Source organism: Streptopelia decaocto (genome assembly GCF_964273445.1).
Source record: "Streptopelia decaocto genome assembly, contig: HAP1_SCAFFOLD_2365, whole genome shotgun sequence".
Taxonomy (NCBI): Eukaryota; Metazoa; Chordata; class Aves; order Columbiformes; family Columbidae; genus Streptopelia; species Streptopelia decaocto.
This window is the reverse complement of record NW_028116514.1, coordinates 1-13117: the sequence shown is the minus strand read 5'-3', so window position 1 is coordinate 13117 and position 13117 is coordinate 1. Positions and strand designations below refer to the sequence as shown.

The 13117-nt window shown below is 64.4% G+C and overlaps 2 protein-coding genes across 2 annotated transcripts; one reads left to right on the top strand and one right to left on the bottom strand.

The window, feature by feature from the left end:
* Window positions 1-260: 260 nt before the first annotated feature.
* On the bottom strand, window positions 261-686 carry LOC309452172 (exosome complex component RRP46-like; the record flags this gene model as incomplete). The annotated part of the gene is made up of 2 exons (XM_082076843.1): window positions 555-686; window positions 261-474 (listed from the first exon to the last, which is right to left on the bottom strand). Coding segments are annotated over exons 1-2 (305 nt in total), but the record flags the coding sequence as incomplete, so codon positions are not given.
* Window positions 687-921: 235 nt separating this feature from the next.
* Window positions 922-11328, top strand: LOC309452171 (2-oxoisovalerate dehydrogenase subunit alpha, mitochondrial-like; the record flags this gene model as incomplete). Its single annotated transcript, XM_082076842.1, has 8 exons — window positions 922-1053; window positions 2486-2641; window positions 3522-3608; window positions 3695-3803; window positions 4809-4970; window positions 7724-7930; window positions 8929-9070; window positions 11157-11328. Coding segments are annotated over exons 1-8 (1125 nt in total), but the record flags the coding sequence as incomplete, so codon positions are not given.
* Window positions 11329-13117: the final 1789 nt, after the last annotated feature.

Sequence of the window (13117 nt, the reverse complement as noted above, 5' to 3'; positions counted from 1 at the left end):
GGGGGGACACCCCGGGGGTTTGGGGGGACACCCGGGGGGTTTGGGGGGGGGACACCCGGGGGGTTTGGGGGGGGGACACCCCGGAATGTTGGGGGGGACACCGCGGGGGTTTGGGGGGGGACACCCGGGGGGCTGGGGGGACACCCGGGAATGTTGGGGGGTGGAACCAGGAGGGTTGTGGGGGGACACCCGGGGGGTTTGTGGGGGGGGGGACACCCGGGGGTTGGGGGGGGACACCCCGGGAATGTTGGGGGGGACACCCGGGGGGTTTGGGGGGGGACACCCCGGGGTTTGGGGGGGACACCCGGGGGGTTTGGGGGGGACACCCGGGGGGTTTGGGGGGGGGGGGGACACACCCACCTGGCAGCCCCACCTTGGGCCGCAGCAGCACCTCGAGCGCCGCCCGGTCCGGGAGCTCCCGGCTGCCCCTCACCTCGGCGGGGCCGTACAGCCCGGCCAGCACCGACGTGGCGCCTGCGGGCGGACGGGACCGGGTCACCGGGAGCCCCGGGGAGCCCCGGGGAGGCCCCGGGAAGCGGGAGGCCCCGGCTCACCCTGCACGAAGGCGGCGGAGCCGTCGGGCCGCGACAGCAGCGCCTGCTCGGAGCAGAACGGCCGCAGGCTGCTCCCGCCGCTCGCCGCCATCGCCGCCGCCGCTTCCGGCCGCCGCGCCCCGCCTCTTCCGCTTTTTGTACCGCCCCGAGGGCGTGGCCTCGCCCAACGGCGAAGCGCCCACTTGAGGCCGAGACCACGCCCCGTTGTTTGGGCACGCCCCACCGTTGGGTCACGCCCCCTCAGTTGACCACGCCCCCCCAGTTGATCACGCCTGTTATTTGACCACGCCCACACAGGTCGGCGACGCCCCCGTAGTTTGGCCGCGCCCTCGCCGGTTGGCCACGCCCCGTTGTTTGGCCCGCCACGCCGTTGGGCCACGCCCCCGCCGTTGGCCACGCCCCCGGGAAGATGGCGGCGATGGCGGCGCTGCGGTCGCTGCGCGGGCGGCTCCGGCGGCTCCAGCGGCTCCCGGGCCCGGCTCGAGGCCTCGGCAGCGCCGTGAGTGGGCGGGGGGCACGGGGACCCGCCCCCGAGCGGCCCGGAGCCCCCCGGGCTGGCCCGGAACGCCCCCGATCGGCCTGGAACCCCCCGGGCCGGCCCTGTCCCCGCGTCCCCCCGCTCCATCCCCGTGTCCCCCAACCTGTCCCCGTGTCCCCCACCCCGTGTCCCCCCACCCATGTCCCCAGATCCCCGTGTCCCCACGTCGTGTCCCCACATCCACACGTCACGTCCCCGTGTCCCCATGTCCCCGTGTCCCCATGTCCCCGTGTCCCCGTGTCCCTGTGTCCCTGTGTCCCCGTGTCCCTGTGTCCCCGTGTCCCCATGTCGCCATGTCCCCATGTCCCCGTGTCCCCGTGTCCCTATGTCCCTGTGTCCCCGTGTCCCCGTGTCCCCATGTCCCCGTGTCCCCGTGTCCCTATGTCCCCGTGTCCCTATGTCCCCGTGTCCCTGTGTCCCCATGTCCCCGTGTCCCCGTGTCCCCATGTCCCTGTGTCCCCATGTCGTTTCCCCACATCCCCATGTCCCCGTGTCCCCATGTCCCCCCATCCCCGTGTCCCCCTGTCCCCCTGTCCCCCCGTCCCCCCCTCCCTGTGTCCCCCTGTCCCCCTGTCCCCCGTCCCCCCATCCCCGTGTCCCCCTGTCCCCCCATCCCCGTGTCCCCCTGTCCCCCCGTCCCCCCATCCCCGTGTCCCCCTGTCCCCCCATCCCGGCTCTTTGTCCCCCGGGGGTGGCACAGGAGGGAGGTTCCCGGGGCCCTTTGGGGGGTTTTGGGGACAGTGACCTGGGGTGACCCATGATGACCTGGGGTGACCCGCGGTGACCCATGATGACCTGTGGTGACCCGCGGTGACCTGGGGTGACCCGCGGTGACCCGTGGTGACCCGTGGTGACCCATGGTGACCCATGGTGACCCGCGGTGACCCGCGGTGACCCGTGGTGACCTGTGGTGACCCGTGGTGACCCGCGGTGACCCGTGGTGACCCGAGGTGACCCGGGGTGACCCGCGGTGACCCGCGGTGACCCGAGGTGACCCGTGGTGACCCGTGGTGACCCGCGGTGACCTGGGGTGACCTGCAGTGACCCGCGGTGACCCGAGGTGACCCAAGGTGACCCATGGTGACCCGCGGTGACCCAGGGTGACCCGTGGTGACCCATGGTAACCCGAGGTGACCCGTGGTGACCCGCGGTGACCCGGGGTGACCCGTGGTGACCCAAGGTGACCTGTGGTGACCCGCGGTGACCCGGGGTGACCCGTGGTAACCCGAGGTGACCCAAGGTGACCCGAGGTGACCCGTGGTGACCCGCGGTGACCCGCGGTGACCCGAGGTGACCCATGGTGACCCGCGGTGACCCGCGGTGACCCAAGGTGACCCGCGGTGACCCGCGGTGACCCGGGGTGACCCGCGGTGACCCGCTGCCCCGGTGGCAGGAGCTCCCCCCGGAGGAGAAGCCGCAGTTCCCCGGCGCCTCGGCCGAGTTCGCCGACCGGCTGGAGTTCATCCAGCCCAACGTGGTGTCGGGGATCCCGGTGTACCGCGTCATGGACCGGCAGGGCCACGTGGTCAGCGCCGGCCAGGACCCGCAGGTGGGACACGGGGACACGGGGACACTGTGGGGACACCTTGGGGACACCCCGGGGATGGGATGGACCGGCAGGGCCACGTGGTCAGCGCCGGCCAGGACCCCCAGGTGCGACACGGGGACACGGGGACACACGGGGACACCTTGGGGACACCCCGGGGATGGGATGGACCGGCAGGGCCACGTGGTCAGCGCCGGCCAGGACCCCCAGGTGGGACACGGGGACAGGGGGACACACGGGGACACGTGGGACACCTTGGGGACACCCCGGGGATGGGACGGGACCGGCAGGGCCACGTGGTCAGCGCCGGCCAGGACCCGCAGGTGGGACACGGGGACACACAGGGACACCTTGGGGACACCTGGGACACTGGGGATACCCTGGGGACACTGGGAACACCTGGGATACTGTGGGGACATGTGGGACACCAGGAATACCTTAGGGACACCTGGGGACACTGTGGGGACACCTGGGACATCAGGGATACCCTGGGGACACCTGGGACACTGGGGACACTGTGGGGACACCAGGGATACCCTGGGGACACCTGGGGACACTGTGGGAACACCTGGGACATCAGGGATACCCTGGGGACACCTGGGACACTGGGGACACTGTGGGGACAGCTGGGATACCCTGGGGACACTGTGGGAACACCTGGGACATCAGGGATACCCTGGGGACATCTGGGACACTGGGGACACTGTGGGGACACCAGGGATACCTGGGGACAGGACGGGACCCACGGGGCCACTGGTCAGCACTGACCAGGACCCGCAGGTTGGGGACACTGGGGACACCCACGGCGGGTCCCCCACCCCCATGTCCCCAACCCTGGTGTCCCCAAACGTCCCCAACCGTCCCCAAATGTCCCCTGGCGCAGCTGCCCAAGGAGCAGGTGCTGAAGCTCTACAAGACCATGACGCTGCTCAACACCATGGACCGCATCCTGTACGAGTCCCAGCGCCAGGTGGGGACGGGGGACACGGGGACGCCCCGCGGCGGGACCCCGGTGACACCCCCGGTGACACCCCCGTGACACCCCCGTGTCCCCAGGGCCGCATCTCGTTCTACATGACCAACTACGGCGAGGAGGGGACGCACGTGGGCAGCGCGGCCGCGCTGGACGACGGGGACCTGGTGTTCGGGCAGTACCGCGAGGCGGGTGAGGGACAGGGACAGGGGACATGGGGACATGGGGACACGGGGACCTGGTGTTCGGGCAGTACCGCGAGGCGGGTGAGGGACAGGGACAGGGGACACGGGGACACGGGGGGACATGGGGGACACGGGGACCTGGTGTTCGGGCAGTACCGCGAGGCAGGTGAGGGACAGGGGACACGGGGGGACATGGGGGACATGGGGACATGGGGACACGGGGACCTGGTGTTCGGGCAGTACCGCAAGGCGGGTGAGGGACAGGGGACATGGGGACATGGGGACATGGGGACATGGGGACACGGGGACCTGGTGTTCGGGCAGTACCGCGAGGCGGGTGAGGGACATGGGGACATGGGGACATGGGGACACGGGGACCTGGTGTTCGGGCAGTACCGCGAGGCGGGTGAGGGACGGGGGACATGGGGACATGGGGACATGGGGACATGGGGACACGGGGACCTGGTGTTCGGGCAGTACCGCGAGGCGGGTGAGGGACAGGGACAGGGGACACGGGGGGACACGGGGGACTTGGGGGACACGGGGACACGGGGACCTGGTGTTCGGGCAGTACCGCGAGGCGGGTGAGGGACAGGGACAGGGGACATGGGGACATGGGGACACGGGGGGACATGGGGACACGGGGACCTGGTGTTCGGGCAGTACCGCGAGGCGGGTGAGGGACAGGGACAGGGGACATGGGGACACGGGGGGACACGGGGGACTTGGGGGACACGGGGACACGGGGACCTGATGTTTGGGCAGTACCGCAAGGCGGGTGAGGGACACGGGGACATGGGGACATGGGGACACGGGGGGACACAGGAGGACACGGGTACCCGCTGGAGCTGTTCATGGCGCAGTGTCCCCATGGTGTCCCCATGTCCCCACGGTGTCCCCATGTCCCCACGGTGTCCCCGTGTCCCCAGGGGTGCTGCTGTACCGCGGGTACCCGCTGGAGCTGTTCATGGCGCAGTGTCCCCATGTCCCCACGGTGTCCCCGTGTCCCCAGGGGTGCTGCTGTACCGCGGGTACCCGCTGGAGCTGTTCATGGCGCAGTGCTACGGCAACGCCAGCGACCCCGGCAAGGGCCGCCAGATGCCGGTTCACTACGGCTGCCGCCAGAGACACTTCGTCACCATCTCGTCCCCGCTGGCCACCCAGATCCCGCAGGGTGAGTGGCACCGTGTCCCCAAACCCCCCGTCCCCAAACACCATGTCCCCGTGTCCTCAAACCCCCCGTCCCCAAACACCACGTCCCTGTGTCCCCAAACTGCCCTGTGTCCTCAAACCCCCGTCCCCAAACACCATGTCCCTGTGTCCCCAAACCCCCTGTCCCCAAACACCATGTCCCTGTGTCCCCAAATCCCCCTGTCCCCAAACACCATGTCCCTGTGTCCCCAAACCCCCTGTCCCCAAACACCATGTCCCTGTGTCCCCAAACCCCCGTCCCCAAACACCATGTCCCTGTGTCCCCAAACCCCCTGTCCCCAAACACCATGTCCCTGTGTCCCCAAACCCCCGTCCCCAAACACCATGTCCCTGTGTCCCCAAACCCCCTGTCCCCAAACACCATGTCCCTGTGTCCCCAAACCCCCTGTCCCCAAACACCATGCTCCCGTGTCCCCAAACCCCCCGTCCCCAAACACCATGTCCCCGTGTCCCCAAACCCCCCGTCCCCAAACACCATGTCCCCGTGTCCCCAAACCCCCCGTCCCCAAACACCATGTCCCTGTGTCCCCAAACCCCCCGTCCCCAAACACCATGTCCCTGTGTCCCCAAACCCCCTGTCCCCAAACACCATGTCCCCGTGTCCCCAAACCCCCTGTCCCCAAACACCATGTCCCTGTGTCCCCAAACCCCCCGTCCCCAAACACCATGTCCCTGTGTCCCCAAACCCCCTGTCCCCAAACACCATGTCCCCGTGTCCCCAAACCCCCCGTCCCCAAACACCATGTCCCCGTGTCCCCAAACCCCCCGTCCCCAAACACCATGTCCCTGTGTCCCCAAACCCCTGTCCCCAAACACCATGTCCCTGTGTCCCCAAACCCCCATCCCCAAACACCATGTCCCCGTGTCCCCAAACCCCCCGTCCCCAAACACCATGTCCCCGTGTCCCCAAACCCCCATCCCCAAACACCATGTCCCTGTGTCCCCAAACCCCCCGTCCCCAAACACCATGTCCCCGTGTCCTCAAACTGCCCTGTGTCCCCAAACCCCCCGTCCCCAAACACCATGTCCCCGTGTCCCCAAACCCCCTGTCCCCAAACACCATGTCCCTGTGTCCCCAAACCCCCATCCCCAAACACCATGTCCCCGTGTCCCCAAACCCCCCGTCCCCAAACACCATGTCCCCGTGTCCCCAAACCCCCATCCCCAAACACCATGTCCCTGTGTCCCCAAACCCCCCGTCCCCAAACACCATGTCCCCGTGTCCTCAAACTGCCCTGTGTCCCCAAACCCCCCGTCCCCAAACACCATGTCCCCGTGTCCCCAAACCCCCGTCCCCAAACACCATGTCCCCGTGTCCTCAAACCCCCGTCCCCAAACACCATGTCCCCGTGTCCCCAAACCCCCCGTCCCCAAACACCATGTCCCCGTGTCCTCAAACCCCCATCCCCAAACACCATGTCCCCGTGTCCCCAAACCCCCTGTCCCCAAACACCATGTCCCTGCATTCCCAAATCCCCCGTCCCCAAACACCATGTCCCTGTGTCCCCAAACCCCCCGTCCCCAAACACCATGTCCCTGCATTCCCAAATCCCCTGTCCCCAAACACCATGTCCCTGTGTCCCCAAACCCCCTGTCCCCAAACACCATGTCCCCGTGTCCCCAAACCCCCGTCCCCAAACACCATGTCCCTGCATTCCCAAATCCCCTGTCCCCAAACCCCCTGTCCCTGTGTCCCCAAACTGCACTGTGTCCTCAAACCCCCATCCCCAAACACCATGTCCCCGTGTCCTCAAACCCCCCGTCCCCAAACACCACGTCCCTGTGTCCCCAAACTGCCCTGTGTCCTCAAACCCCCGTCCCCAAACACCATGTCCCTGTGTCCCCAAACCCCCTGTCCCCAAACACCATGTCCTCGTGTCCCCAAACCCCCTGTCCCCAAACACCATGTCCCTGTGTCCCCAAATCCCCCTGTCCCCAAACACCATGTCCCTGTGTCCCCAAACCCCCTGTCCCCAAACACCATGTCCCTGTGTCCCCAAACCCCCGTCCCCAAACACCATGTCCCTGTGTCCCCAAACCCCCTGTCCCCAAACACCATGTCCCTGTGTCCCCAAACCCCCGTCCCCAAACACCATGTCCCTGTGTCCCCAAACCCCCTGTCCCCAAACACCATGTCCCTGTGTCCCCAAACCCCCTGTCCCCAAACACCATGCTCCCGTGTCCCCAAACCCCCCGTCCCCAAACACCATGTCCCCGTGTCCCCAAACCCCCCGTCCCCAAACACCATGTCCCCGTGTCCCCAAACCCCCCGTCCCCAAACACCATGTCCCTGTGTCCCCAAACCCCCCGTCCCCAAACACCATGTCCCTGTGTCCCCGAACCCCCGTCCCCAAACCCCCTGTCCCTGTGTCCCCAAACTGCCCCGTGTCCTCAAACCCCGTGTCCCCACATCCTGTGTCCTGAAACCCCGCGTCCCTGTGTCCCCAAACCCCGTGTCCCCGCGTCCCCCCATGTCCCCACGTCTCCCACGTCCCTACATCCCCCACGTTCCCCAGTGTCCCCCCATGTCCTCACGTCCCCCCATCTCACATCCCCCACGTCCTCCACCCCCCATGTCCCCCCACATCCCCACATCCCCCATATCCCCATGTCCCCCCATGCCCCCCACATCCCCCCATGCCCCCCACATCCCCCCATGTCCCCACATCCCCCCACGTCCCCACGTCCCCACGTCCCCACGTCCCCGTCCCGCAGCGGTGGGCGCCGCCTACGCCATCAAGCGGGCGCACGCCAGCCGCGCCGTCATCTGCTACTTCGGGGAGGGGGCGGCGAGCGAGGGCGACGCGCACGCCGGCTTCAACTTCGCGGCCACGCTGGACTGCCCCGTCGTCTTCTTCTGCCGCAACAACGGCTACGCCATCTCCACGCCCACGCACGAGCAGTACCGCGGCGACGGCATCGGTAACCGGGCACGGCGCCGCAGCGGTTGAAATGGCATCCTTTTCACATTTCAAATTTCAAAATTTCAAAATTTCAAAATTTACAAATTTACAAATTTACAAATTTACAAATTTACAAATTTACAAATTTACAAATTCAAAATTTCAAATTTCAAAATCTCAAAAATTCCAAATTTCAAAATTTCCAAATTTCAAAATTCAGAATTTCAAAATTTCCAAATTTCAAAATTCAAAATTTCAAAATTTCAAATTTCAAAATTTACAAATTTACAAATTTAGAAATTTACAAATTCAAATTTTCAAAATTTAAAATTTCAAAATCTCAAAATTTCCAAATCTCAAAATTTCCAAATTTCAAAAATCAAAATTTCAAAATTTCAAATTTCAAAATTTCAAAATTTTTGATTTTCAAAATTTTAAAATTCAAAATTTCAAATTTCCAATTTCCAAATTTCAAATTTCAAAATTTCCAAATTTCAAAATTCAAAATTTCAAATTTCAAAATTTCAAAACTTCTAATTTTCAAATTTTAAAACTCAAAATTTCAAATTTCAAAATTTCAAATTTTAAAACTTTGAATTTCAAAACTTCAAATTTCAAAAATTTCAAATTTCAATATTTCAAACATGGGGGCCAGGGTACGGGGGTGTTTCAGGCGGGTTTGGTGTGTTTTGGGGGTGTTTTTGGGGTGTTTTTGGGTATTTTGGGGTGGTTTTTGGGTGTTTTTGGGGTGTTTTTGGGTGTTTTTGGCTGTTTTTGGCTGTTTTTGGCTGTTTTTGGGTGTTTCAGTGTGACCCGTGTGCCCGCAGCGGTGCGGGGGCCGGGGTACGGGGGTGTTTTTGGGGTGTTTTGGGGTGGTTTTGGGGTGTTTTTGGGTGTTTTTGGGGTGTTCCAGTCGGATTGGGGTGCCCGCAGCGGCGCGGGGGCCGGGGTACGGGGGTGGTTTTGGGTGTTTTTGGGTGTTTTTGGGGTGTTCCAGTCGGATTGGGGTGCCCGCAGCGGCGCGGGGGCCGGGGTACGGGCTGCTGTCGATCCGCGTGGACGGGAACGACGTGTTCGCCGTGTTCAACGCCACGCGGGAGGCGCGGCGCCGCGCCGTGGCCGAGAACCAGCCCTTCCTCATCGAGGCCATGACCTACCGGTACCCAACCCGGGGGGAGCTGGGCGGACTGGGACGGACTGGGACGGACTGGGACGGACTGGGACGGACTGGGTCCTACCGGTACCCAACCCGGGGGGAGCTGGGCGGACTGGGACGGACTGGGACGGACTGGGACGGACTGGGACGGACTGGGACGGACTGGGACGGACTGGGATGGACTGGGATGGACTGGGACGGACTGGGACGGACTGGGATGGACTGGGACGGACTGGGACGGACTGGGATGGACTGGGATGGACTGGGATGGACTGGGATGGACTGGGTCCTACCGGTACCCAACCCGGGGGGGAGCTGGGCGGACTGGGACGGACTGGGACGGACTGGGACGGACTGGGTCCTACCGGTACCAAACCCATGGGGGAGCTGGGCGGACTGGGACGGACTGGGATGGACTGGGACGGACTGGGATGGACTGGGACGGACTGGGACGGACTGGGACGGACTGGGATGGACTGGGATGGACTGGGATGGACTGGGACCTACCGGTACCAGCAGGGACTGGGGCGGACTGGGATGGACTGGGATGGACTGGGTCCTACTGGTACCAAACCCATGGGGGAGCTGGGCGGGCTGGGGGGGACTGGGATGGACTGGGACGGACTGGGATGGACTGGGATGGACTGGGACGGACTGGGACGGACTGGGACGGACTGGGTCCTACCAGTACCAAACCCATGGGGGAGCTGGGCGGACTGGGATGGACTGGGATGGACTGGGATGGACTGGGTCCTACCGGTACCAAACCCATGGGGGAGCTGGGCGGGCTGGGATGGACTGGGATGGACTGGGATGGACTGGGTCCTACCGGTACCAAACCCATGGGGGAGCTGGGCGGACTGGGATGGACTGGGATGGACTGGGATGGACTGGGTCCTACCGGTACCCAGTGGGGCGGACTGGGATGGACTGGGACGGACTGGGATGGACTGGGATGGACTGGGTCCTACCGGTACCCAGTGGGGCGGACTGGGATGGACTGGGACGGACTGGGACGGACTGGGATGGACTGGGTCCTACTGGTACCAAACCCATGGGGGAGCTGGGCGGACTGGGGGGGACTGGGACGGACTGGGATGGACTGGGACGGACTGGGATGGACTGGGATGGACTGGGTCCTACCGGTACCAAACCCAGGGGGAAACTGGGCGGACTGGGGGGACTGGGAGGGACTGGGAGGGACTGGGGGGGACTCGGGGGGACTGGGGGGGACTGGGTCCTACCGGTACCCAACGGGGAACTGGGTGGACTGGGATGGACTGGGACGGACTGGGTCCTACCAGTACCCAACAGGGGGAACTGGGACAGACTGGGATCTCATGGTTCCTGTTGGGACCTACTGGTTCCTACTGGGACCTACCGGTTCCTGTTGGTTCCTGTTGGTTCCTCCTGGCTCCTCCTGGTTCCACCAGCCCCAAATCCGCCCGTTTTTAAGGGGTTTTTGGTCCCCATTGGCGCTGATGCCCGTTTGCCCATTTCCGGGCGTTGTGTCCCCGTTGTGCAGCATCGGCCACCGCAGCTGGTGCCTACTGGGACCTACTGGTTCCTACTGGTGCCTACTGGGACCTACTGGTTCCTACTGGGACCTACTGGTTCCTACTGGTGCCTACTGGTTCCTACTGGGACCTACTGGTGCCTACTGGGACCTACTGGGACCTACTGGGACCTACTGGGACCTACTGGTTCCTACTGGGACCTACCAGGACTTACTGGTTCCCACTGATTCTTACCAGGACCTACTAGTACCTACTGGTGCCTATTGGGACATACTAGGACCTACTGGTTCCTACTGGTTCCTACTGGTTCCTACTGATTCCTACCAGGACCTACTGGTTCCTACTGGGACCTACCGGTTTCTATTGGTTTCTACGGGTTCCTACCGGTTCCTCCTGGTTCCTCTTGGTTCCACCAGCCCCAAATCCGCCCGTTTTTAAGGGTTTTTTGGTCCCCATTGGCGCTGACGCCCGTTTGCCCAAGGTCTGCTGGTTCCTACTGGTTCCTACTGGGACCTACTGGTTCTAACTGGTGCATATTGCCCGTTTCCGGGCGTTTTGTCCCCGTTTTGCAGCATCGGCCACCACAGCACGAGCGACGACAGCTCGGCGTACCGCTCGGTGGACGAGGTGCACCACTGGGACCAGCAGGACCACCCCATCGCGCGGCTGCGGCGCTTCCTGCGGCTGCGCGGCTGGTGGGGCGAGGAGGAGGAGCGCGCCTGGAGGAAGAGCACGCGCCGCATGGTGGGAATGGGGGGAAATGGGGGAAATGGGGGGGAAATGGGGGGGGGAAATGGGGGGGAAATGGGGAAATGGGGAAATGGAGGAGGAGCGCGCCTGGAGGAAGAGCACGCGCCGCATGGTGGGAATGGGGGGGAAATGGGGGGAAATGGGGGGGAAATGGGGGAAATGGGGGGGAAATGGAGGAGGAGCGCGCCTGGAGGAAGAGCACGCGCCGCATGGTGGGAATGGGGGGAAATGGGGGGGAAATGGGGGGGAAATGGGGGGGAAATGGGGGGGAAATGGAGGAGGAGCGCGCCTGGAGGAAGAGCACGCGCCGCATGGTGGGAATGGGGGGAAATGGGGGGGAAATGGGGGAAATGGGGGGGAAATGGGGAAATGGGGGAGGAGCGCGCCTGGAGGAAGAGCACGCGACGCATGGTGGGAATGGGGGGAAATGGGGGGGAAATGGGGGAAATGGGGGGAAATGGGGAAATGGAGGAGGAGCGCGCCTGGAGGAAGAGCACGCGACGCATGGTGGGAATGGGGGGGAAATGGGGGGAAATGGGGGGAAATGGGGGGGAAATGGAGGAGGAGCGCGCCTGGAGGAAGAGCACGCGACGCATGGTGGGAATGGGGGGGAAATGGGGGGGAAATGGGGGGGAAATGGGGGGAAATGGGGAAATGGAGGAGGAGCGCGCCTGGAGGAAGAGCACGCGACGCATGGTGGGAATGGGGGGAAATGGGGGGGAAATGGGGGGGAAATGGGGGGAAATGGGGGGAAATGGGGGGAAATGGGGAAATGGAGGAGGAGCGCGCCTGGAGGAAGAGCACGCGCTGCATGGTGGGAATGGGGGGAAATGGGGGAAATGGGGGGGAAATGGGGGAGGAGCGCTCCTGGAGGAAGAGCACGCGCCGCATGGTGGGAATGGGGGGGAAATGGGGGAAATGGGGGGGAAATGGGGGGAAATGGGGAAATGGAGGAGGAGCGCGCCTGGAGGAAGAGCACGCGACGCATGGTGGGAATGGGGGGGAAATGGGGGGGAAATGGGGGAAATGGGGGGAAATGGGGGGGAAATGGAGGAGGAGCGCGCCTGGAGGAAGAGCACGCGACGCATGGTGGGAATGGGGGGAAATGGGGGGAAATGGGGGGAAATGGGGGGAAATGGAGGAGGAGCGCGCCTGGAGGAAGAGCACGCGCCGCATGGTGGGAATGGGGGGAAATGGGGGGGAAATGGGGGAAATGGGGAAATGGGGGGGAAATGGGGAAATGGGGGAGGAGCGCGCCTGGAGGAAGAGCACGCGCCGCATGGTGGGAATGGGGGGGAAATGGGGGGAAATGGGGGGGAAATGGGGGGAAATGGGGGGAAATGGGGGGAAATGGGGGGAAATGGAGGAGGAGCGCGCCTGGAGGAAGAGCACGCGCCGCATGGTGGGAATGGGGGGAAATGGGGGAAATGGGGGGGAAATGGGGGGGAAATGGGGGGGAAATGGGGGAGGAGCGCGCCTGGAGGAAGAGCACGCGCCACATGGTGGGAATGGGGGGAAATGGGGGGGAAATGGGGGGAAATGGGGGGAAATGGGGGGAAATGGGGGGGAAATGGGGGGAAATGGGGGGGAAATGGGGGGAAATGGGGGGAAATGGGGGGGAAATGGAGGAGGAGCGCGCCTGGAGGAAGAGCACGCGCCGCATGGTGGGAATGGGGGGAAATGGGGGGAAATGGGGGAAATGGGGGGAAATGGGGGGAAATGGGGGGAAATGGAGGAGGAGCGCGCCTGGAGGAAGAGCACGCGCCGCATGGTGGGAATGGGG